Below are 23,460 nucleotides of genomic sequence, written 5' to 3'. Positions count from 1 at the left end.
AACCCTTATTACAATTCCACCAATTACTTTACCAATAGCTGTTCTAACACAAAAGAGAGTGTAACCCAGGACCCATCTCCAAAGCTCATATTACATATTGATTTTAGGTTTTCACCTTGTTAAAAATAAAAAACTCAGCCGGTATGATGGCCCAAATGTTTTGGCCCAACACTCAGGCAGAGCTCTGTGAGTTTATAGTTAGCTTGATCTATATAGCAAGTTCAGTGGCGGCCAGGACTACATAGAAGAGACCCTGTCTCAAGAACAAAACAAAGCAAGCAAACAAACAAACAAGTCCATTGAGTAACACGATAAATAATAATAACAAATTAGAACCCATATGGGGAAAAACTGAAAAGACCACAGATGACTTAGTCACTGCCCTAGTGCTGTGAGGAGACACCATGACCCAGGCAACTCTTATAAAGGAAAGCAGTTAACTGGGAGCTGGCTTACAGTTTCAGAGCATTAGCCCATCATCATCATAGCAGAGAGCACGGTGGCATGCATGGCACTGGAGCAGCAGCTGAGAGCTACATCCTGATATGTAGTCAGGGGGAGGGGGAGGGGGAGGGGGAGGGGGAGGGGGAGAGGGAGAGGGAGAGGCTGGATCTGGCAAAGCCCACCTTCAGTGATACACTTCCTCCAACAATGCCACACCACTTAACCCTTGAAATCCTTCTCAAAGGATTCCACTCCCTGGTGACTAAGCCTTCAAATATATGAGTCCCTGGCGGCCATTATTATTCAAACAACCACAATTGGCTAATGTAAAAGAAATAATTGATGGAAAACAAACTCACCATTTGATGATCATCTTGGTAATAATTAAACAAAATTCATCAATAAATACTTGCATCTCATTGGTGAAAGATGAATGAGATATTTATAGAATGTGAGACTCTACATCCCAAAATGTATATTAATTCTAAAAGAGAAAATTATAATTTTACATGGAAGAAACATAGTAGGCACCATCTTTGTTTGTTTGTTTGTTTGTTGTGTTTTTTTGAGTCAGGGTTTCTCTGTGTAACGGCTCTGCCTGTCCTGGAACTCACTGTGTAGACTAGGCTGGCCTTGAACTTAGAGATCCGCCTGCCTCTGCCTCCCGAGTGCTGGGATTAAAGGCGTGCAGCACTGCAGCCTAGCAAACACCATCTTAATAAGGGATCAGAATTAACTTTAGCAGTAAGGCATCAACAGACAACCTGTATTTTCTGTATGACGCACTACGATGAACACAACATCACTCATGAGGCCATTCCCTTCAAACCCATCACCTGAATGTAGTCAGGAGGAAACATCAGACTAGCCCAGAGTGAGGGACAACCTATGAAAAAGTGGTGTATACATTTTAAACTCTGCCGTTAAGCACAGAAACTTAGAGCTTCTCTATTTTCAACACACAGGGCTGGGGCTGGGGCTGGGGCTGGGGCTGGGGCTGGGGCTGGGGCTGGGGCTGGGGCTGGGGCTGGGGCATTAAAGCAGTTGAATGAGGTGCCATTATTCAGAACAGAAGTCAGATTTTTTTTTTTTTGATCTGCAATGCAATGAACCCTGATCCCAGGAGATGCTGGCACCCACTATGGTGCCCACTATGCCTACCCGTCACTCCGATGGCTTTAGGATCAGTGACGCTAGAAGTCATGAGGTTTCCTCTCTATTGCAAGACATTTAGCCTGAGTCTTACTCTAGAATTCAGAAGCGAAAATCAAGAACAAATAAATAAAGGGAAGCTTTGCCCAGTGCAGACATCTTTGAGCTCTAGCACAGAAGAACTAGACAGTTAAGCTGAGTCTAGGGAGAAAAGTGAGATTTCAGAATGACGATGTCAACTGAATTACCAAGTGGGGCGAAGCTACTCTTGCTGCCACACCTTTCCCTAAAACATCTCCTGGAACCCCTAGTGGTACCATCACCTTCCCCAGACCTCTGGGAGAAGTCTGATGGGCTCCTCCTATTCCACCTGATCCCAGGGCAGTGGGCTTTCCTGACTCTTCTGGGGAGGTGGACCTTGAGGACATGCCCCTTGGGTTGTGTTCTAGTGACCTACGGAATGACAAGTTCTAGTGCCTATTACTACACCAAAGTGATGTCTGAATTGTTCCTACACACCCCATCCGACTCTGGAGTCTCCTTCCAAACCATCAGCAGCATGTCAGACTTCTGGGATGTGAGTACGGATGGCGCTGCTTTCACCCCACCCCCACCCTCGCCCCTAGGCTCTCCTTCTTAATGGTCTGAGACACAAGGCAGAGGGTCAGTCTGGAACCAGGGCAAATGAAAGGATAAAGCCGAATTAACAGATTGGGCTAGGGTGAAGGTGGAGGCTGGAGAGAGGTGAGGGTATCCATCTGGGGGTTGACCAGCAGGAAACAGAGTTAGCGCAGTCAACTGTGGGAGTCCAAACAGTAGAGGCTAGGGGCAAGTTGAGGGCTCAGGGAAAGATCATGCAGTACAGTAAGCAGGAGGCTGGACCAGGCCCAACCCAGCTTCTGGTCCAGTTTGCTCAGGGCCCACTCCTGGACAGTTTGTACTGGACAAAGTGGTACAACAACCAGAGCCTGGGGCGTGGCTCCCACTCCTTCATCTACTATGAGAACCTGCTCCTGGGAGCCCCAAGGTTGCGGCAGCTGCGCGTGCGCAATGACTCCTGTGTGGTTCATGAAGACTTCCGGGAGGACATTTTGAACTGTTATGATGTGTACTCGCCGGACAAAGAAGATCAGCTCCCCTTTGGACCTCAGAACGGCACAGCGTGAGTGAGCCCCTGCCAAAAGTGTAGGGCCACCCCTTTGAGCTTGCCCGTCACTCCAGGGTGTGGAAAACACTTCTACTAAACTTAAAAAACCTTAAGGGTGGGCATCTCAGGAGACAAGGGGACCTCTCCCTAAGCCTCAACAACGACTCATTTACACACTTTGGTGTGTGCCATTCAGGTATAAAGGAGGCAGATTAGCAGAAAAGACACAGCCTTGTTCCCCCCACACAAGGTGACATTCTTTCTTGAAGTCAGAGTGTCTTGGGCAGTGTGGTCCATGAGAGAAGTCCATGGTTGGAGTACTTGACTCCTGGGACTTGATGCAGGAAGCAGCAAGGGATGGAAGAAAGTTGAAGAACGAAGAGAGGAGAGGAAGAGGGTAGAGAGGATAGGGAAGGAGAAGGTGTAGGCAGGAAAGAAATCGGGAAGGGGAGGGAGAGGAATGATGGGGGCGCTAGAACAGAGAATCCTGGGGTGGAACCACAGGAACTAGAAAGATCACGTCTGCGTTTATGGCCCAAGTGTTTCCTTCATGTAACTACACAGCCTGGCTCCAAGAGTGCATTCACCTAGTGAAAAAGAAACTTAGGTTTGAGTTTCAGGACAATGGCCAAATAGCCGACTGTCTTGGAACTCCCCAGTGTTCATTTCCTTTGCTCTAAAATATGGACAGTGGTTTCCCTCTCTTCCCAAACAAGTTTTAGTAAGAAAAAAAATGACACATGTAAGGCAAATATTATATGTGATATTATGTGCACTATATGTGATATCACCTATAGGGCATATAAGATATGTTTCTCACAAAATTATGTATGAACCACATATAATATATGCACATATACATGCAAATAGTACAGTAAATATCTATAGATAATCAATGTATGTGCAACTATGAAACCAGGCAATTCATAATTGCCTTACAGGGCGAGGGTTTAGCCTGGTTCTGACCTCTTTGCTCAAATGGCCTTTTTTTCTTCCGGCAGGTGGACATACCATTCCCAGAATGAGCTGGGTGGCTCCTCCCACTGGGGCAGGCTCACAAGCTACAGCGGGGGTGGCTACTACTTGGATCTTCCAGGATCCCGACAAGCCAGTGCAGAGGCCCTCCAAGGACTCCAGGAGGGACTGTGGCTGGACAGGGGCACTCGGGTGGTCTTTATCGACTTCTCCGTCTACAATGCCAACATCAATCTTTTCTGTATTCTGAGGTAAGCACCCTTTCCACACCGTACTCTCTGCCCATGGTTCCTGGCTCATCTGACTTGCTTGAAACCTTTCCCTACCAGGTCCCCTATGCTGGGTGTGGGGAGCCTGCGAAGTAGGAGGAGCTGCCTCAGCCCGGTCCCCACTAACCTTCTCATCTTCCTCACAGACTGGTGGTAGAGTTTCCAGCCACAGGAGGGACCATCCCATCCTGGCAGATCCGCACAGTTAAGCTGATCCGCTATGTGAATAACTGGGACTTCTTCATTGTGGGCTGTGAAGTTGTCTTCTGTGTCTTCATCTTCTATTATGTGGTGGAGGAAATCCTGGAAATCCACCTGCATCGGCTTCGCTACCTCAGCAGCGTCTGGAACATTCTGGACCTGGTGGTCATCTTGGTGAGGGACGTGGGGCATACTGGAGGGACTCTGCTTTGATGTGGGGGCATCTGAGTTCTTCCTTTTGGAGGCTCAAGTCTCCCAGAGAGGAAGGTTGAAGCCTCCTGGCTCAGACCTTGGGAAATCTTGCCTTGCACATCTTTCTCTCTTATCTGTGAATGGGCTCTGCTTTTCCCTTTTTGGATCAGAATAGATCTGAATCTCTTCCGAATCTCTTCTGCCTTTTGTCTTATGACCTGACCTCTTGAGAACCTTGCTATTTTCTTCTCTGTTTGGACACCCTGTTCCTTTCACTGTTATCTCCTTCTACTAACAAACACGACACACTCATTTTGTTTTCTTTTTACCTTTATTTGCGTGAATGTATGTGTGTGTGCCCTTGTGCACATGTGCACATGCAACAGTGTACTTGCGGAGGTCAGGGGACACCTATGGGAGTTGGTTCTCTCTTTCTACCATGTGGGTCCCAGAGAGAGAGAGAGAGATCAAACAAACCGAGGTGGCTAGGCTTGGCAAAAAGGACCTTTACCCGCTGAGCCATCTTGCCGGCCCACACATGTATTTCTTTTGACACAGGCTTAGGAGTGCTACGATTGGAGGATATCATGTTCCCAGGTAGCACTTCCCCATAGTTCTTTACAACCTTCATATTGCCATTGGCTCCAAAGCCCTCTCTTGGGCTGTTGAACACTACTGCTGCTCCCTGGTCATCTGTTCTGTTCTAACTGGACCTCAGCTAGTGAACATACAACAGAAAATGTCCCCTGCCTTGGCTCCCCTCTGGGAGCTCCTCTTTGACCATCCCTTAAGATCCCCTTGACTTCTCAGACACTCCCCATGACTCCTCTGGCAGCTCTCCATCGTGGCTGTGGGTTTCCACATATTCCGAACCCTGGAAGTGAACCGACTGATGGGAAAGCTTCTGCAACAGCCAGACACGTATGCAGACTTTGAGTTCCTGGCCTTCTGGCAGACTCAGTACAATAACATGAACGCGGTCAACCTTTTCTTTGCTTGGATCAAGGTACCCGGACTTGCCCGCAAGGCTTCCCTCCCTCCCTCCCCACCCCCCCTCGCCCCGTGGATCTCCTTTTTCTCACCTCATTTGTTACCATCCGTGGCCTCCGTCTGTCTGTCCGTTCCTGGAGTAGTCTATGCTTTTCACCTTCTCTCCTTCACTTGTTTTGCCATGACCCTTGCAGATATTCAAGTATATCAGCTTCAACAAGACCATGACACAGCTCTCCTCCACCCTGGCTCGCTGTGCCAAGGACATCCTGGGCTTTGCCATCATGTTCTTCATTGTCTTCTTCGCTTACGCCCAGCTTGGCTACCTGCTTTTTGGGACCCAAGTGGAAAACTTTAGCACTTTCGTCAAGTGCATGTGTGTGCCCTGCCCCTACCCTTAGGTCCCTCACCCTCCAGCTCCCAGGGTGTGTGTGACCTTGGGGAAGAAGGGAAGGTGTATGGGCGTGTCTATGCTTAAAGGTATCTGAGTGCAGCTGCAGTGTGCTCTCGAGTAATTTCCCCACCTGCTGTGTCTGCAATGTTGGGTGTATTGTATAAGGTGCAATGAGGGGTCTGTTTATGGTTAAGAAAGTGGGGTGGGGTATGGATTGGGGCACTTGTTGGCTAGGCTTCTCATGAAGCCCAGATCTGGTTTCTCAGTTTCACTCAGTTCCGGATAATCCTTGGGGATTTTGACTACAATGCCATCGACAATGCCAACAGAATCCTGGGCCCTGTGTACTTTGTCACCTATGTCTTCTTCGTCTTCTTCGTGCTCCTGGTGAGGGTCCCTCTGTGGGCTGGTGATGTAGAGGGCCTTCAAAGTGCGGTTTTGACCCCACATGTCTCCCACTTAGGATTATAACTGGTTTCTCACAGCATAGGGAAAGAACTTACATGTGGTCTTTTGGGTTTTCTGAGAGCTGGTTAGTGTAGCAATCATGCTAGATGCCCAGGTGGTGTGTATACAGGAAATTTCAGATCCTTCCAGGAAAACCAACTCCTCATCTTCCAAGGATAGAAAGGGGAGGGATGCCTTATGAGGAGAAGTTGAGACTTCTGGACGCTTCTGTACCTGTTTTCTAAGAGATCCTTTCCTCTGGGGAGTTCCTGGTGGCTTGTACTGCCAATGTTTGGTGGTAATTCCCTCTTCTTGCCAACTCAAATATCTGAGATTTATTTCTTTTTAATTTTCAAGGAGTTATTTTATGTGTTTTGCTTGCATGTATACCCATGTACCACATGTGTACCTAGTGCCTGTAGAGATCAGAAAAAGGAGTTGGATCCCAGATCTGGAGTGACAGATGGTTGTGAGCTATGGTGTAGGTGCTGGGAACTGAACTCTGGTCATCTGCAAGAGCAACAAGTGCTCTTAAGTGCCAAGTTACCTCTCCAAGGCCCTGAGTCTGATTTTTATTAATGTTAACAGAAGGTGTCCTTATTTGGTTAACTGAAGGAGACGCAGGCATGGAACTGGGGTCGATGGTAAAGAAGAGAGCACATCTGTACCTTCACATTGAAAAACTGATGACTTCAGTGATTGCTGGGCCCTTTTATAGGGGAGGTCCATGCCACATGCTGGGATAGCTTGATGTTTAGAACGGTCACTGTAGTATCTGAGAATGAGGAACCTCAGGTCAAAGGGTGAACGTGGTCTGTCCTTAACAAATATGTGCCCAATGGAGGACTTTCAGGCTCTTGAGAGGCAGGTATGGGTGGACTTGAGTACTGAGGTTGAAAGCTTATGTGTGGGACTTGGGGTAAGAGGCTCAGTGCTTTTAGTGGGTTTGGAGGTAAAAACCTAGGTCACAAGCAGGGCATGGCAGTGCACCCTCCCAGCAGGGAAGACAGAGGCAGGTAGATCTCTATGAGTCTGAGGCCAGATTAGTCTGCATAGCAAGATAGGATGGTCAAGGATATATAGAAAGATCCTGTGTCAAAATACAAAAGCAGCCAGGTCTCTATTTTATCCTTTAGAACATGTTCCTGGCCATCATCAACGACACATACTCCGAGGTCAAGGAGGAGCTGGCTGGCCAGAAGGATCAGTTGCAGCTTTCTGACTTCCTGAAACAGGTGACTACGCAGGCTCTGCATAGCATCTCTACACTGGGGTTTGGTTCTAAGGTGCTGTGCCACGGTGGACTGTTCTTGATTGGTGCAGGCGCCTGTGCTCTTGAATGCCTTTGACTTGTACCTGGGGGCTTGAGGTCTTCAGTTGGAGATGGGAGCCAAAGGTGCTGAGAACCCTGTCAGCACGTCTGCTTGCTTCCTCTGCCTTTCAGAGCTACAACAAGACCCTACTAAGGCTGCGCCTGAGGAAAGAGCGGGTTTCTGATGTGCAGAAGGTCCTGAAGGGTGGGGAACCAGAGATCCAGTTTGAAGATTTCACCAGCACCTTGAGGGAGTGAGCAAATGGAAATCCAATCTTCTTTGAAATTGGTCTAAAAGTTTGTGATCCTCAAATTTGCTGGTCAGCCTTGGTCTATGGACCTGCGTTCTTGACTTAGGAATTATGACCTTGTTTTACAGATCTCTGATCATAGTCTATACAAATTCTGGGCTTTGTTCAACGACTCTTACAAACAATATAATAATCCTATTATTATATATCCTCCAACCCAAAATATTGGGTAAATATATTATGAGGACCATCTGTGGACCAGGCATGAGTAGGGAGTGACATAATTAATAATCTTTTGTCCTAGGAGCCCAAAGGTATGTATGCAAATAAGCCAAGACAAAGACTAAGTTCAAGAACAGAAGTGAGTTGAAGAGAGGGAGGCATGGACCAAGGAGAGTTATCAGCCCTTTGTAAGAGTATAGGAAGGCTTCCAGGAAGAGCTGTTGACTGGAAAGGGGCTTAGAGAATGACTAGCTTACATGTGGACAAGAGAGGAAGGCCAGTGTAATAGTTGAGCATTGTTTTTGTTTGTTTGTTTTTTGAGACAGGGTTTCTCTGTGTAGCCTTGGCTGTCCTGGCACTCACTCTGTAGACCAGCTGGCCTCGAACTCAGAAATCCACCTGCCTCTGCCTCTCAAGTGCTGGGATTAAAGGCGTACACCACCACGCCCGGCATAGTTGAGCATTGTTAAGCTATCAAGTGAATGGTGAGGTATAGGAGGGATTGAGGGTCGAGGTCCATGCTAGGAAAGGCCTTGAACATCACCACTGGATCCAAGGAATAGGATGCTTAGTTGGGCTTTAAAGCAGGGAATCTTTTTTTTTTAAAGATTTATTATTTATTATATGTAAGTATACTGTAGTTGTCTTCAGACACTCCAGAAGAGGGAGTCAGATCTCGTAACGGATGGTTGTGAGCCACCATGTGGTTGCTGGGATTTGAACTCTGGACCTTTGAAAGAGCAGTCGGGTGCTCTTACCTGCTGAGCCATCTCACCAGCCCAAAGCAGGGAATCTTAGATGTGTACTTTTATTAGTTTTGAGCCGGGTCTCACTTTAGTACCGAGGTTCACCTTGAACTTGATTTGATTCTTCCTCTACCCTCAGCTCCTCAAATACCTAAGAATCATAGACATCTTCCACCCTTCTCAGGTCTCATTAATTCAAAATATTGATTATTCTCTTTATGGAGGATGAATTTCAGGAGCAGGGAGTGAAAAGGAAACCTGGAGCTGTGGTGGTGGCATCTGGTTATTCAGGGGCAAAGAAATGGAATAATCTCTGTATAAGATCCTGAAGTTCTAACATAGCCAGTAAGAGTCAGAACTTGAAGGAGAAACGAAAGAACTTGTTGCAGGTAGAATCAGAAGACCCCAAAGATCCTGGCTTTTCTATATGGTCTTCTTTTTTTAGAGAGCAATACTCAGAGATCAAGACAAGAGTCTGGTGAAGGGGCTGGGAGTGGTTTGAGTGGTTACAGTTGCTTCAACCCCTTGTTCTTCTTAGACTGGGGCACGAGGAGCACGAGATCACCGCTGCCTTCACCAGGTTTGATCAGGATGGGGACCACATACTGGATGAGGAGGAGCAGGAACAGATGCGGCAGGGACTGGAAGAGGAGAGGGTGAGCAGGACCGTTTGGTGGGCAAGAAGTATATACACATCCCTTACTTGTCCTCCCTCCCCACCACATCTAAGCCAAATCCAAGCTGAATGTCCTCCCACAAATGAGTGAGAAAGAACTCTCTAGAATAATGGTTCTCAAACTGCTACGCATTAAATATCCAGGAGAGCCTTTAGACACCCCCACTCTCTGTCCCCATGTCCTAGATCAATCACATCAGAATGCCCTGCGTGGTAGGGCTAATTATAACATTAGAACGTTCTAAAATTTCCTAGATGATTCCAGCATACAGCCAACGTTCAGAACCATTGCTTTTGCAAGATTGTAATCCTTGATGAGGGCTGGTGAGATGGCTCAGTGGTTAAGAGCACCGACTGCTCTTCCGAAGGTCCTGAGTTCAAATCCCAGCAACCACATGGTGGCTCGCAACCATCTGTAACAAGATCTGACGCCCTCTTCTGGAGTGTCTTAAGACAGCTACAGTGTACTCACATATAATAAAATAAATAAGTCTTTAAAAAATAATCCTTGATGATCCTCCATGAGAAATTGTTTTCTTGGAATTTCGAAATTGACTACTGTGCCTGCTCCATCCTTATTAAGTGGAGGTCAGAAAATTCAAGGGCAGTATCACTAGACATAGGGAGGACGAACAGAGACCAGAAGGCTAAGACTGGGATTGTAATTCACAGTAGAGGCTGGATCAAAAGAAGGTGACTGTCCAGACTCAGCATCTTCCCGCTAACATCCGATTTCCTGAGCAGGTGACCCTCAATGCTGAGATTGAGAACCTAGGCCGGTCTGTTGGACACAGCCCCCCAGGCGAATTGGGCGCGGAGGCTGCCAGAGGACAAAGCTGGGTTTCTGGAGAAGAATTCGACATGTATGTGGAGGCCAGGGCCTAGGGATGGCTGGCTGTGGCATCTTTTGAGACTCTCTCCACAATTCCCAATTCCCTTTGCTGGTCCAGTGGGAGTTTCTGGTCCCCTGCGACCCTCCCTCCTCCCTGTAAGCTTGAGCCTTGCCTTCCTCCCTCCCATCTAGACAAACACCACAGTACTGTCTCTAATACAATACTCCTGTGCACACCCAGACACCATTTCAGCTTCCTTGGTCTCTCTCAAATCCTACTCAGGCTCACAAGGAGAGTTCTGCAGCTGCAGTGTGTTCTGGAAGGAGTTGTGTCCCAGATTGATGCTGTAGGCTCAAAGCTGAAGATGCTGGAGAGGAAAGGGGAGCTGGCTCCCTCCCCAGGAATGGTGAGTGCCCTCCAGTTGGGTCCGCTGAGTTCTTTACTGCTGGAATCCATCTTATTTTCTAGACAGTTAGGAGTGAGGGGCATTCTAGAAAGACGAGGGAAGTAATACTCACAGTGGTCACTTCTCTGTGGAGGTGGGTGGAGGACAGGTCCAGAAGTTGCTGTCAGCCTATAGATTACCTTGACCTTTTAGGAGGGTCTTTGAGTTGTTATAACCAACTATGAAACTATGAAAGAATAGACTGCTTATAAACTACCGAAGTATATTTTTCAGTTTGGGAGACTGGGAGGCCCAAGATCAAGTGACTAGCAGATTTAGGATCTAGTGAAAGTCAACTTCTTGCTTCATGGACTATTCAACTTAAGTGTTCTCATGTGGTGGGAGGAAAGAGGGACACTAATTCCCCTTATAAGGACTCCACACTCCCGATCTCACCCCCCCAAAGGCCTCACTTCCTAGTACTGTCACATTGGGGATTTGGATGTCAGCAAAAAACTTTGGGGAGACCCAAACATCAGTCTATAGCAATCTAGGTTCTTTGTTAATAAGTTGCAGAGAAAAATAAACTCTCCTTCAAATGAGCTATTCCTTTTTCTTCCAACAGGGGGAACCAGCTGTTTGGGAGAACCTGTATAATCCGTCCTAGGTGTCACTCCAGCTCCCTGGGAGTTCAGGGTGGACAGGAGGATGGAAAAGGGGTCCTAAAGCAACAGACAGCAAATTCTTCTCTCTATGCCTCCCCCACAAGCCTCATCTCCATCTCCATCCTCATCCTTTCTAGGGCAGCATGTTTCATGATGGCTGCTATGAAGTTCCCCCTGTATCTGGCCTTTTCAGCCGATGTTTTTGTGTGTAGCTGGGCAGCATGCTTAGACTTGTCCCTTGGTGTTTCTTTATGGAGTTGCACAGCTCTGTGAAGTAGCATTTCCTACCAGGCCCCTCTCTTCCTGGGCACTTACTTCTGCCAGAGTTGATTGACATCAACAACAAACAAGAAAAAGGAGCAGATGGGAATGACTCTCCGGAAGACCTCAGACAACCACGATTAGTTAACAGGTAGAAGTCCAAAGAGTGGGCGATGGATGTCTTCCTACGTTCCAGTAACTCTTACCCTTTGTGTGCATCACGATATCTGCCACTGGCAGGCATGGTTGTGTGTAGGAGGCCTTCCCTTTCTTTCCTCATGGGGTTTCCCTGTAAAAGAGAAAAGGAAGCTGTAGTGGAAAGAAGATTTTTGTGTGGTGAGATTCCAACAGAGGAGTTAAGAGTGACCCCCTCCAAAGGTGAAGTCAGTGAATTCTGGAGGAGCCTGCCTTCTGGTTCTTATGTTCCAGCGACTAGCTGGAACTGAGGGGACTTCAAACCTGGAATCAAACAAAACCTGAAGGAATCAAGCCAGAAAGGCTATCAGGATTCATTGATCTTTTGGACTAATATGTGGTGGTCTCTGGCTCTCTTCGTCATAGGACAATGTGAGGTTCCAAGGTGATTAGCAATAAAATTCTTTAGAAAACCACGTCTTTGCATTTCCTTCTGGGGCTATTGAGAGAAGAGAGAAGGATAAGAGTGTAAGACATTGTTGTACACTCTCTGGAATGTACTGGGGGCCATGTCAATCTCAGGGAGGTTGCTTCTCCCAGCAATCTTGAAATAAGAAGCCTTGGTTCATAGGAATGTTTGAAACGGCGGGTACTTTGATTATCCTATAGAAAGGAGTGGAGAGAAGGAGAATCAGTCTAGGGAGAATCAGTCTTCAGAGAGGAGATTAGAGGATAACCAAGACTAAGTTAAACTTAGTCAAAAACTCTACACTTAAGATTTTGGATGCTCAGGAGCCTGCATCCTGAAAACCCTTACACACCTCTTTCCCCCTCTCCAGTGACTCTCATTCCCTCACACTGAGCCTTCTATTCATCCCTGTCACCCCCACCTGTTCTCACCACCCCCCTCCCCCAAGCATTCCGTAAACCCGCTAGACGCGTGCAACAACTAAGTATAATCAAGATAACCTATGTGTCAGTGACGTCGGAAGTTTCCTTCAAGAGAGGTCCTTTCAACTAAACATTAGGGGCTAGCTTGCACTTCAAGAGATGTGAGTCAGAGAGTTGATACTAGTCCAAGGCCTATGGGAAAGGTAAGGGAGATTCCATCAAGAATCAAGGCCAAAGCCGGGCGGTGGTGGCACATGCCTTTAATCCCTGATTTCTGAGTTTGAGGCCAGCCTGGTCTACAAAGTGAGTTCCAAGACAGCCAGGGCTACACAGAAAAATCCTGTCTCGAAAAACCAAAAAAAAAAAAAAAGAAGATTCAAGGCCGAAATCTTGTGGGAGACACCCTGTAAAAGCGAATCCCTGAACAATTCTTTGATGAACAAAACATGTCAGGGTGCTGGTGTCTGGGGAGGAGGCCACCTCTCTCCAATAACTTTAGCTGACATGTTATGATGGGTCCACAACCCAAGACAGGCCGTGGCTGGCACAAGTGACCGTTCTAGAGTGTGGCTGCAGGGACGAACGCATTGCCAACCAGGTACTGTGATCTCAGTAACGGGCTAATTCGCAATAGCCTTAGCTTCAGTTTCAGCTTCATGCTTGGACTTTGATAAAAGGTCCTTATTTGAGGTGTGACTTGGGCAAGCCGATCAAAGCAAGGAAGCTGTGAGCAAGCGGCGGGGCGGGGCACCCGCGGGGCGCACGCGCAGATGCCCTTAGAACCGGAAGCAGCCTTGGGTCGGGCATGGCGGCGGCTGCGGAGGGCGTCCCGGCGACGCGACGGGAGGAGCAGCCACCTCGAGGTACTACCCTGTGTGGATGGAGATGCGGCGGCTGATGGTGGGGAGGCTAGGTCCGGATGCAGGAGCCGGTGGACCTGTCTACCGCAGTCAGGGCACTGAGACGAAAGCCTAGCTCCTGAGCATGGGAACGGAGTTGGCGTTTCAGGTGGGCGGGTGCGAGGAGAAGGGACGGGATGGTGGCAGGAGGAGAACGAAGGCGGCGGGAGCCCAAGTCGGGAGGGACTTAGGAACCGTCCGCTTTGGCTGGATTAGGTCTGGGGATAGGACGTTTACTCCTCACCTCCCACCCACACCTTGCCAGATGATGCTGCGGTGGAGACAGCCGAGGAAGCAAAGGAGCCTGCCGAAGCTGACATCAATGAGCTCTGCCGGGACATGTTCTCCAAAATGGCCACATATTTGACTGGGGAACTGACAGGTGATACGCAACCCCTTCTGGCTGATCCCAGCTGTGTATTTGCATTTGACTTCACGGAAATCTGAATGGTGCTTTAGCAGCCTCTGGTCAGTCCATGGTTGAATGGGAGGAAAGGAGCCGCTCTCCCCCTTGTCTTTCCCCAGGGAAGCACACCAACCACTTTTGAAACACAAATCTGCAGGCCTCTTGTCATAAAGGCCAACAACAAGAATTCCACACTGTTAGTCCAGAAGTGCCCCGCCGGGGGAGAAGTATATTTTAAGCAGAGTTGTGAAGGAAATGGAAGGGGGGGGGTACGTGAAACAGTCCAGTTAGTAAAAGAGCTGGAGTAAGCAAGCATTTGATGAAACCTGAAGGTTAGTCTGAAGATTTGCTGACCCACCCGTGGGACACGGTTAGATTTTAGTTCAGTGTCCCTGCGTCTGCATCTGTGTCTGTGTCTGAGGCAGAGTCAGAAAGCAGAGGCTGGACCTTCTGGGGTGACATAAGAACTTATACTGTTTCACTGCTCTGTGAAAAAATTACTCTCTCTCTCTCTCTCTCTCTCTCTCTGTGTGTGTGTGTGTGTGTGGCTTAGAACGACTTTCGAGAGTTGGTCCTCTTCTTAGACCACGTAGGTCACGAGGACCACGCTCTGATCTTCAGGCTTGGTAGCAAGGGCCCTCTCACAGGCCCCACCCCAGGAAATTTTTCTGTGAGCCCAATTTGTGAACCAGGATCTATGAGGAAAGGTTTAGTAGAGAAGTTGGGGGGTTGTAAGTCGCAGATTTTCTCTGCCTGATCGTTCACTTATTTTTGAGCAAGAGAGACCAAGTAACAAAAATCCAGATATATGGGTTCTCCCCACAAATTCTGAAGTCTATCGTAACTTACTTAGTAGGGCTCTACTTGACCAGGGTTTTGCAGCCTTTTAAGAAGACTGGATAATCTGGTTTGTGTCACCACTGGCTGGTCCTTTAGTGTGATCTTGTGGCCTTTGCTGGTTAGCACTGTTCTTGTTCTCTTGTTTTTTTTTCCATTTGCTGTAGTTTAGAGATGGAGTTGTCTGACCCAGTGCCTCAGAACTAGTAGGGAGTGCTGGGCTGAGAGGGCGCACACTCCTCCGCACACTCCTCCGAAGAGGGAATGATGGTTTCCTTGTGTGTTTATTATATAAACACTTGTGTTACTCCACCCATACACATTCCTCTGCTGGCTTCCAAGTGTGTGGCCCTTGTTTTAGAGAGATTATGACTTGATGGCCTCGAGAACAACTGTGGAAGAGAGAAGAGGAACAGTTGTCCAGAAAGTATCGGGAATCTGAGGCAGAGTGAAGATAAGAAGAATGGAGAGTTTGGGCGTGAGCACAATGCAGATGTAGACTTTATCCGGTACTGAGCAGGCTAAGGTACTTGTTCGTGTGGGTAGGACCAACAACCAAAATAGGGAAGCTGACAAGAGGAACCGTGTTTCTGTGGGAAACGCAGCTCTGGCTCAGCTGTTTGTAGCCGTTACTGGAACACCCAAGTGGTAGTGCAGAACTGAGACTGATCGTTGCAGAGGAGCCACCTGTGAGGTGGCAGGGATGGAGACTACGCAGAAAGATCACTAAGGAAGAGCTTATTGGTGGACCTCTTCTGGACCTAGATTGACTTCTCAGGAAATGGAGCAGTTTGTATGGAATCGCTGGGCACTGAACCCGGGGCTTTGCATAGGCAAAGCGATTGCTTTGTCCAGTGAGCTACATTTGCACCCTTAAGTAGATTTTTTTCTTTCTTTTTTTTTTTTTAGATAATTACTTAAAATTGTAAAGTTTCTAAGTGATTATCAAACAGTTAAGCCAGTATTCTCTCTCCATGGCTGCCGTGCTTACTTGCACACATGCTTTTTGCAGAGGAAAAACTGTCATTTACCATTTACTCACTGGGCCTGCGTGCATTGTGCAGCTCGTGCATAGAGGCTGGAGGACAGCTGTGGGAGTCAGTGCTCTCCTTTCACCCTGTGGGTGCTGGGGCTTGATTGTGCGCAAGCAAGATGAGACCTGAATTCTGGGCAGGTAGAGGGAGGAGGCTTCCTGGAATGTGTTGGCCCATCTAGATAAATCGGTAAGGTCCACTTCCAATGAGAAATCTCGTCCGAAAAAATTAAAGTAGATAGCAGTTGAGAAAGACCCATTGACCTCTAGCCTGCACATGTCTACATGTCACACACACACAGACACACACACACACAGAGTTGATATATATACATGCATACATATCTACATAGAAGGTTTATATCTCTAGTTGATGCTGATATATTAAGATGAGATCCCCCAAATTACACACACACACATATTTATAATTTTTTTTTTTTTGAGTCAGGGTTTCTCTGTGTAGCCCTGGCTGTCAAGGAACTCACTCTGTAGACCAGGCTGGCCTCGAACTCACCAAGATCCACCTGCTTCTGCCTCTCAAGTGTTGGGAATTAAGTTGTGTGCCATCATTACTTGGCTTATATATTTTTTTAATACTGCAGAGATCCCAAGATGATTTCACCTCTCTTTTCTGAGACCTTGAGTTTACCTTTTCTAACTATGACACTAACTCTTCTAGACCTCGCTTAGTTGAGTTTGCTGACTGCAGCCTCGGTTTCTCCTCAGACCTCCAGGGTAGAGGCTAAGTGTAAATGTCACTGATGGAAAGCAACCCGCTCTTTTGACATTCCCTGGGATCCTCCCTTGAGCTTCTGCACGTCCTTCCTAAACCCCTTTGACCTGAAGTTCTGTATTCCAGTAACTGCAGACAAATCAAAGGTCTCCTGTCTTCTGTTTATCTTAAAGCCACCAGTGAAGACTACAAACTCCTGGAAAATATGAATAAGCTAACAAGCTTGAAGTACCTTGAAATGAAAGATATTGCTATCAACATCAGCAGAAACCTGAAGGACTTAAACCAGAAATGTGAGTACTCGGGTGCATCCCTCGAACAGGCACTGCTTGTATTTCATGCTCCTTAGTGCTCAGAGCCCAAGGGCAGGGCACAAGGATCGCTGCCTCCAGCCAGCTCCTGTTGCAGAAAGCATGATCGAGCAAGGGGAATTTCTTCCATCCCGAAGGTGGGTCATTTCTGCTTCTGCACCTTGCTTTTAGATAGTATATTCCCAGAAGGAGAGTGGACAGACGAGAGTCTAGTGAATTTGATTTAACAGTGAAATCAACAAAGAACTATTTTATAAGCCCAAAATCTACACATTGAAAATTTAAGACCAGATGTCGCAGCGGAGGCCTTTAATCTCAGCCCTTGGGAGACAGAAGCAGGTAGGTCTCTGTGAGTTTGAGGCTGGCCTGGTCTACAAAATGAGTTCCAGAACAGCTAGGGCTACACAGAGAAACCTGGTCTTGAGAAAAAAAAAAAAAAAAAAAAAAAGGAAAGAAAATACTAATTTAATTTAGAGTGCTCTGAAAAATGCCCTTGATACAAGGACTCCTTGATGTGGGCATGGCCAAGATGCAGACTCAGTAGCAGAAGGATTGCTTAAGGAGTAAGAACTTTGCTGGGAAGGAAAACTAGAAGTGGAAATGTTTTGGCTGGGTCACTTATGGACCCAGTAAGTACCTGTGTCTTCCCAGGACGAGCGTCTGCCATCTGCCCAGGTCTTTGTTAGGCTTATCAGAAGAAACTCTGGCTTCCTAACTTCCTCCTCTTTCTCTATACTTGCTGACCATATTTGGACATGCGGGTTGTTTCTCAAGATGCTGAACTACAGCCATATCTGGACCAGATCAACATGATTGAGGAGCAGGTGGCAGCTCTGGAGCAGGCAGCCTACAAGCTCGATGCTTATTCAAAAAAACTGGGTAATCACTTTTACGTCTGTCTCAATCATTTATGCTTTGTTTTATAAATATTCCACTGCTGTGTTTGTGAACCTCGTGAGTGTGTGATGCTTGCAGAAGTCAGCAGGGGGCATCGGACCCCCTGGAATTGGAGTTACAAGTGGTCCTGAGCTGTCATGCCAGCGGTGGGAATTGAACCTGGGTCCTCTGGAAGAATGGCAAGTGCTCTTAACCGTTACTGAGCAACCTCTCCAGCCCCTTCGATTTGATAAAGAGTACTTAGCATGGTGATACAACATCTGTAAGCCCAGTACTCCCGAAGCTGATGCAGGAGGATTGTAAATTTGTATTTAGGTCAGGTTATACAATGAGCATATCTCAAAAAACCAAAACCAAATAAATCAAGCTTAAGGAATTTAAATATGTAGTAAGTAGCATTTTCTGTGGTTACTGCCTTAGAAGTTCTGTTTGGAATGACCTGCATGTATTGTATACTTTATTCACTACAAGGTGATTTTTTTTTTTTTTGTCTTTGGTTTTGTTTTGTGAGACATCGTTTTTCTGTGTATCCCTGACTATCCTGGAACTGACTGTGTAGACCAGCCGCAAATTCCCAGAGATCCACCTGGCTCTGTCTCCCGAGCCCTGGGAGCACAAAGGCCTTCATCGATATTCGAGGCAGCTTTTAACAGTTTTTGTTAAAAATTCCCACTTTTGAGGGAAGGGAACGGCGGTTTAAGAGGCAAAGTAACTTGCTTAAGGATACGAAGCCGGTAACGCACGCAGAAGAGCCGTAAGCCAGCTGCCTGTTCCAGGGCCGAGCTCTCTGCTGAGGTTCACTATGCTGAATGACGAAGCATCACTTTTCTCTAAAGAGCTCTTAGTATTGCTTGCCTGCTCTGGCTGTTAGCTACCTGGTAAAGCTTAATGAACGTACTCTTTCCTAGATAGCTTTTACAGGTTCTTTTATTTTTTGCTATTGCTTCTGGTTAACTGCTTCAAGAGAGTGGTTTGTGGGGGCTGGTGAGATGGCTCAGTGGGTAAGAGCACCCGACTGCTCTTCCGAAGGTCCAGAGTTCAAATCCCAGCAACCACATGGTGGCTCACAACCATCTGTAACAAGATCTGACTCCCTCTTCTGGTGTGTCTGAAGACAGCTACAGTGTACTTACATATAATAATAAATAAATCTTAAAAAAAAAAAAAAAAAAAAAAAAGAGAGTGGTTTGTAAGTCACCATTTAGCAGAGTAGTGATCAACAGTCAGTTTCACTACTTACCGTTACATTTAGTAATCTTTGCTGTGAACCTCACCATATAGAAGGCAGCACACCAAGGGGTTTTGAGATTTTAAAAGACAAAAAAGGTGTGGTGGCATATGCCTGTAATTCCCTGGGAGGTGAGGCAGGAAGATTGGGAGTTCAAGACTAGCTACCCAGGCTGTTAGAAAATTTGTTACAAGAAAAAACAAATCACAGTACTAGGCTTATTTGACAACGTTTTAAATCTATTCAGGCCTTTGTATCTTTCCAAATTGCTTTCCTGAAGTGAAAGATACCAATAAGAACATAAGGGGCTGGAGAGATGGCTCAGCACTAACTGTTCTTCCAGAGGTCCTGAGTTCCCAGCAACCACATGGTGCTCGCAACCATTTTTAATGGGATTTGATGCCCTCTTCTGGTGTGTCTGAAGAGAGCGACAATGTTCTCACATGCAATAAATAAATAAACAAACAAACAAACAAACAAATAAATAAGAATATAAAACGACCAGGAATGAAGCTCAATTGACGGATGGCCCACTTGCCATTCATGATGTCCTAGGATTAACAACACCCAAGTCCTCATCACCAGGACACTAAAGATGCCCAGTCCTGGGTACCTATCCAGTGCTGGACAAACAGGGAATGGACATACATGTCTGTAATTCCAGCGCTGAGGATGTGGAGGAAGGACAGTTAGAAGGCCAAGGTCGTCTGTGGCTGCATCGTGAGTTCGAAGCCAGCCTGGGGTTTGTGAGAGCTGTGTAGGCTGCATGGATGCCGGGTAGGGGTAGGAAGTAGAGAGTTGCTCTGGGCTGGCTCCAGAGGCTACCTGGGATCGTTCCTGGAAGGTTAGTTTCTAAAGTGTAGTAAGGCTGCCAGTAGGGCCAGTGCCAGTGGGTCCTGGTTCATTCTGTCTGAGCTATCTGAGCGTGTGTTATTGATACAGTTAGCATTTAGTGTGTGTGGTCTGGGCTCACAGTCAGTGTTTGTGTTTGACTCCTTGAAGTTGTGCGGACCCGTGATCTCCTTATTTGTGCAGATGACGAGACTGAAGTTGCTGCCTTAAGAATATAATGGGCATATTTGAACTTGCTTGAAAAATCTAACTAAAAGGTATCTTTTTGAGCACTGGGGTTAAAAGATACAATTCCTGTTCTTCCCCAAATAGAAGCCAAGTACAAGAAGTTGGAGAAGCGATGAGAATCGTGTTCATGTGGCTCAAGTGTTTGTTAATATGGAAGATGTTTTATAACCACTAAGTCCTGAGGCTGACACATCATCAGAGCTCCTCAGAAGAAAATGGCTGGTTAAGCCCAAGGCCACGCAATACTGGATGAACTGGAGGGCCGTGGCTGCTCCGGAGTCTCCTCTGAGGTGGTACCTCTCAGAAACTCACACCTGGGACTCCTCACCGTTTACTTGAATGCTTCATCATCCATCTAAGATGGAGACTGTAGAGTTCAGGGCATACCTGGGTTTGCCAGTAGAGTCCAGTGAGGGGACCTGTTTTCCCTGGTATTGGGCATTTAGCACGTCATCTTCTAAAATGGCTGCTTTGTTTTGTTTGTTTTGTTTTCTACTGATGATATAGTGAATTGTTAACAAGATTCTAAATTAAAAAGGAAAACAAAACAAATGTGGGTTTTTTGGTTTTTGTTTTGCAACTTATTACTATCTGTGTGGTGATAATTTGCCTTTCCATAACTGCCAATAACAGAAAGTCATGAAACAATTCTAAGCCAAGGCTTAAAGGCTGAGCAGAAGGAGTGAAAGGAGTATTTCAATAATTTCGTAACCCGAGCCTTCCTCCAATCAGGGACTGAACCTCGGCCTTGAATGTGCAGGACAAGCGCTCCACCAGGGAACTCTTTCCCTAGCCCTTTCACTTTTTATTCTGAACCTAGGGCTTCAAGGCAGTGGCCCTCAACCTGTCGATCAATATCCTCCTGTATAACAGATTATGATTCATAACAGCAGCAAAATTACAGTTATAAAGTAGTAATGTAATAACTATGGTTGGGGGTCACTACCTGAGGAGCTAACTGTGTTAAAGGTCTCAATGTCAGGAAGGCTGAGGAGCACTGCTCTAAGGACTTCAGTAGGCTTCAAATTGGCAACCTTCCTGCTTCAGCCTCCTCGAAAGCTGAGCTCATTGACCTGGGCCACCAGGCTCAGTTTCTTCTTTCTTTCTACTTGAGGCAGATGTGTGGGGGTGAGATGACATGTTTACATCTGTTCTGGAAATGTGGCAAACACAATGTGTATGTGTGCCTGTGTGTTAGGTGGGAAGGCAGGGAGCAACAGTCATACATAAAGCATTTTGTGACATATTTCCTATTGTATGTATGGGGTGAGAGGAATTTCGGAGAACTAAAGACATCAGATGGATGACGGGTTAATACAAAGTTGGTTGGATTGGGAGGCATCCTAACCTTATCTACAGCAGCATGCTGTCACCTAGCAAGGTGCCTAATGTTCTGCATGCCATTCCCAAGTATGGTAGTTTGATTAAGAATGGCCCATATAGCCTCATCGATTTGAGCCCTCAGAGAGAGTAGCACTATTTGAAAGGATTAGAAGGGTTAGAGGGTGTGGCCATGGAGAAAGTGTGTCAGTTGGAGGTGGTTTTAAGCTTTCAAAAGTCCATGCCAAGCCCAGTGATTCCCAATGGATCAGGAAGTAGTTCTCATCTACACCAGCACCATGTCTGCCTACAGGCTGCCATGCTTCCTGCCATGATGATAATGGACTGAACCTCTGAAAGTAGCCCCAAGTTCAAGGCCTTCTTTATGAGAGTTGCCTCAGTGATGGTGTCTCTTCCAAGCATTAGAACAGTGACTAAGTAGGATACCAAGAGGTTGCTTCTTCTCCTTCTGCCTCTTCTGGCTGTTATAGACTGTAATCATTTATCCTTACTTCTCCGGTCTGTAACGGGCCTTTCATTTAAATATGATATATGTGCATGCTTTGTCTGCATGTATATGTGTGCATTGTGTGTGTGCCTGGTGTCTATGGAGGTCAGAAGAGGATGTGGCATCCCTGGAACTAGAATTACTGAACCACCATGTGGGTCCTAGGAATGAAACCCAGATCCTTTGGAAGAGCAAAGTGCTCTTAACCATGGAGGATACATCTCTCCAGCCCCCAAAACTAAAATTCTTAAATGTATACAAGGGTCCTACTTAAAGATATGTGTATCTTAGGCTGGTGAGATGGTTCAGCGGTTAGAGCACTGACTGCTCTTCCAGAGGTCCTGAGTTGAATTCCCAGCAACCATATGGTAGCTCACAACCATCTGTAATGGGATCCGACACCCTTTTCTGGTGAGTCTGAAGACAGCAACAGTGTACACACATGAAATAAATAAATCTTTTAAAAAAGAGGCTGATATATATATACATATATATATATACACACACACATACACACACATACATATACACACAGACACATATATATACACACATACATATATACACATATACATATATATATACACACATATGTGTGTATGTGTATATATATATATATATATATATATATATATAATCTTGTTATTCCTACACTTACAGTGTAGTAAGCCATCTCTATGGATACATTTTTATTTTTAGAATTGATTTGATCCTATAGGAAAGTTGCAACAATAATACAGGCAAATTTCACAGACACATTTTCATATTTTACTGTTGTTTTCTCATCTCTGAAATCATATAGCTGTTCATATTAGCAAATCTGTCTTCAAGATTCAGTCTTGAAAGCCACTCCTGGAGTGTATCATCCAAAAAGTAAGAAAAAGGTTTAAGTTACCAACAAAGCAGGGGTATTAATATGTATGAGGCAAAGGATTTAATAACCCCCTCAAAAGCACTGCAGAAATTGTGAGAAAATTAGAGATTTGAGATTCTTTCTTAACAACTTGATTCTGGTAACTTGGGTTTCTTTCCTTGTCAGGACAGTCCTTTCCAGGTCCTTAGCAGGCTGTTGCTGGTTGGCTTGGCCCCTTCAGAAAAACCGACTTACCAAAAGCAAAGCAAAAAGAGACTAGAGATAGGACCCGATGAAAATGTGAAATTTGTTTAATCCCTGAATGAAAATAGTCCCCATGTATACAATCAATTACAGAGAACTAAACATTGTGTACATTAGGTCTTGTTACTGAATTAATTTAATTCTTTTTCAGTGTGCTAATATTAAGGTAACTTAAGGGAGGGTATTTTTATGTATTTGAGAGGTGCACACTGAGGTCTGCACTTCGCTTTCAGATAACTCAGTGAGAAGGACAGGGTTTGGGTACTGGGGGAGAAGTGAGCAAGAGAGAAAATGTAGCGACATGCCGATACACTGAATAGAAGCTATTCTTTCAATGTGTTAAAAAAAATTTAGGGGCTAGGGAGATGTCTCAGTCACCCATATAACAAATCATGAAGACTGGAATTCGCATCCCTAGTACCCATGTAAGTCTAGACAGGTAAGTTTCAGGTCCCACGGGGAATCCCAGCGTTCAGGAAGCAGAATTAGGGGATCTTTTGGGC

The 23,460-nt window shown here is 46.2% G+C and overlaps 2 protein-coding genes across 13 annotated transcripts in view; both read left to right on the top strand.

Annotated features, from left to right (window-relative positions):
* Pkd2l1 (polycystic kidney disease 2-like 1) overlaps positions 1-12,173 on the top strand; it is a 100,692-nt gene extending 88,519 nt beyond the window's left edge. For 10 of the 11 annotated variants that reach the window (XM_030250972.1, XM_030250970.1, XM_030250974.1 and 7 more), the window contains 13 exons: positions 2,046-2,173; positions 2,505-2,758; positions 3,745-3,969; positions 4,134-4,362; positions 5,216-5,386; positions 5,565-5,746; positions 6,031-6,151; positions 7,348-7,446; positions 7,656-7,777; positions 9,281-9,398; positions 10,163-10,281; positions 10,534-10,657; positions 11,262-12,173. In XM_030250972.1, coding sequence (XP_030106832.1) covers positions 2,046-2,173; positions 2,505-2,758; positions 3,745-3,969; positions 4,134-4,362; positions 5,216-5,386; positions 5,565-5,746; positions 6,031-6,151; positions 7,348-7,446; positions 7,656-7,777; positions 9,281-9,398; positions 10,163-10,281; positions 10,534-10,657; positions 11,262-11,303 — 1,934 coding nt within the window. In that variant the 3' untranslated portion in view covers positions 11,304-12,173. Of the gene's footprint in view, positions 1-2,045; positions 2,174-2,504; positions 2,759-3,744; positions 3,970-4,133; positions 4,363-5,215; positions 5,387-5,564; positions 5,747-6,030; positions 6,152-7,347; positions 7,447-7,655; positions 7,778-9,280; positions 9,399-10,162; positions 10,282-10,533; positions 10,658-11,261 lie in introns of those variants that run through there. The other variant, XR_386483.3, reaches the window with a different exon arrangement.
* A 1,166-nt stretch (positions 12,174-13,339) lies between these two features.
* Positions 13,340-20,564, top strand: Bloc1s2 (biogenesis of lysosomal organelles complex-1, subunit 2). Of its 2 annotated transcripts, none has more exons than XM_011247369.2 (5): positions 13,340-13,451; positions 13,753-13,869; positions 16,670-16,789; positions 17,582-17,686; positions 17,783-20,029. In XM_011247369.2, exons 1-5 carry the CDS (start codon positions 13,394-13,396, stop codon positions 17,833-17,835), a joined length of 453 nt encoding a protein of 150 aa, XP_011245671.1. In that variant the 5' UTR covers positions 13,340-13,393; the 3' UTR covers positions 17,836-20,029. The 2 variants fall into 2 exon arrangements, with proteins under 2 accessions (XP_011245671.1, NP_082883.1); NM_028607.1 differs by lacking the exon at positions 17,783-20,029 and adding an exon at positions 20,097-20,564 and having other exon boundaries at positions 13,364-13,451.
* The last annotated feature ends 2,896 nt before the right edge of the window (positions 20,565-23,460 follow it).

Source organism: Mus musculus, chromosome 19, assembly GCF_000001635.26.
Source record: "Mus musculus strain C57BL/6J chromosome 19, GRCm38.p6 C57BL/6J".
Classification (NCBI taxonomy): Eukaryota; Metazoa; Chordata; class Mammalia; order Rodentia; family Muridae; genus Mus; species Mus musculus.
This window is presented reverse-complemented; position numbering and strand designations above follow the sequence as displayed.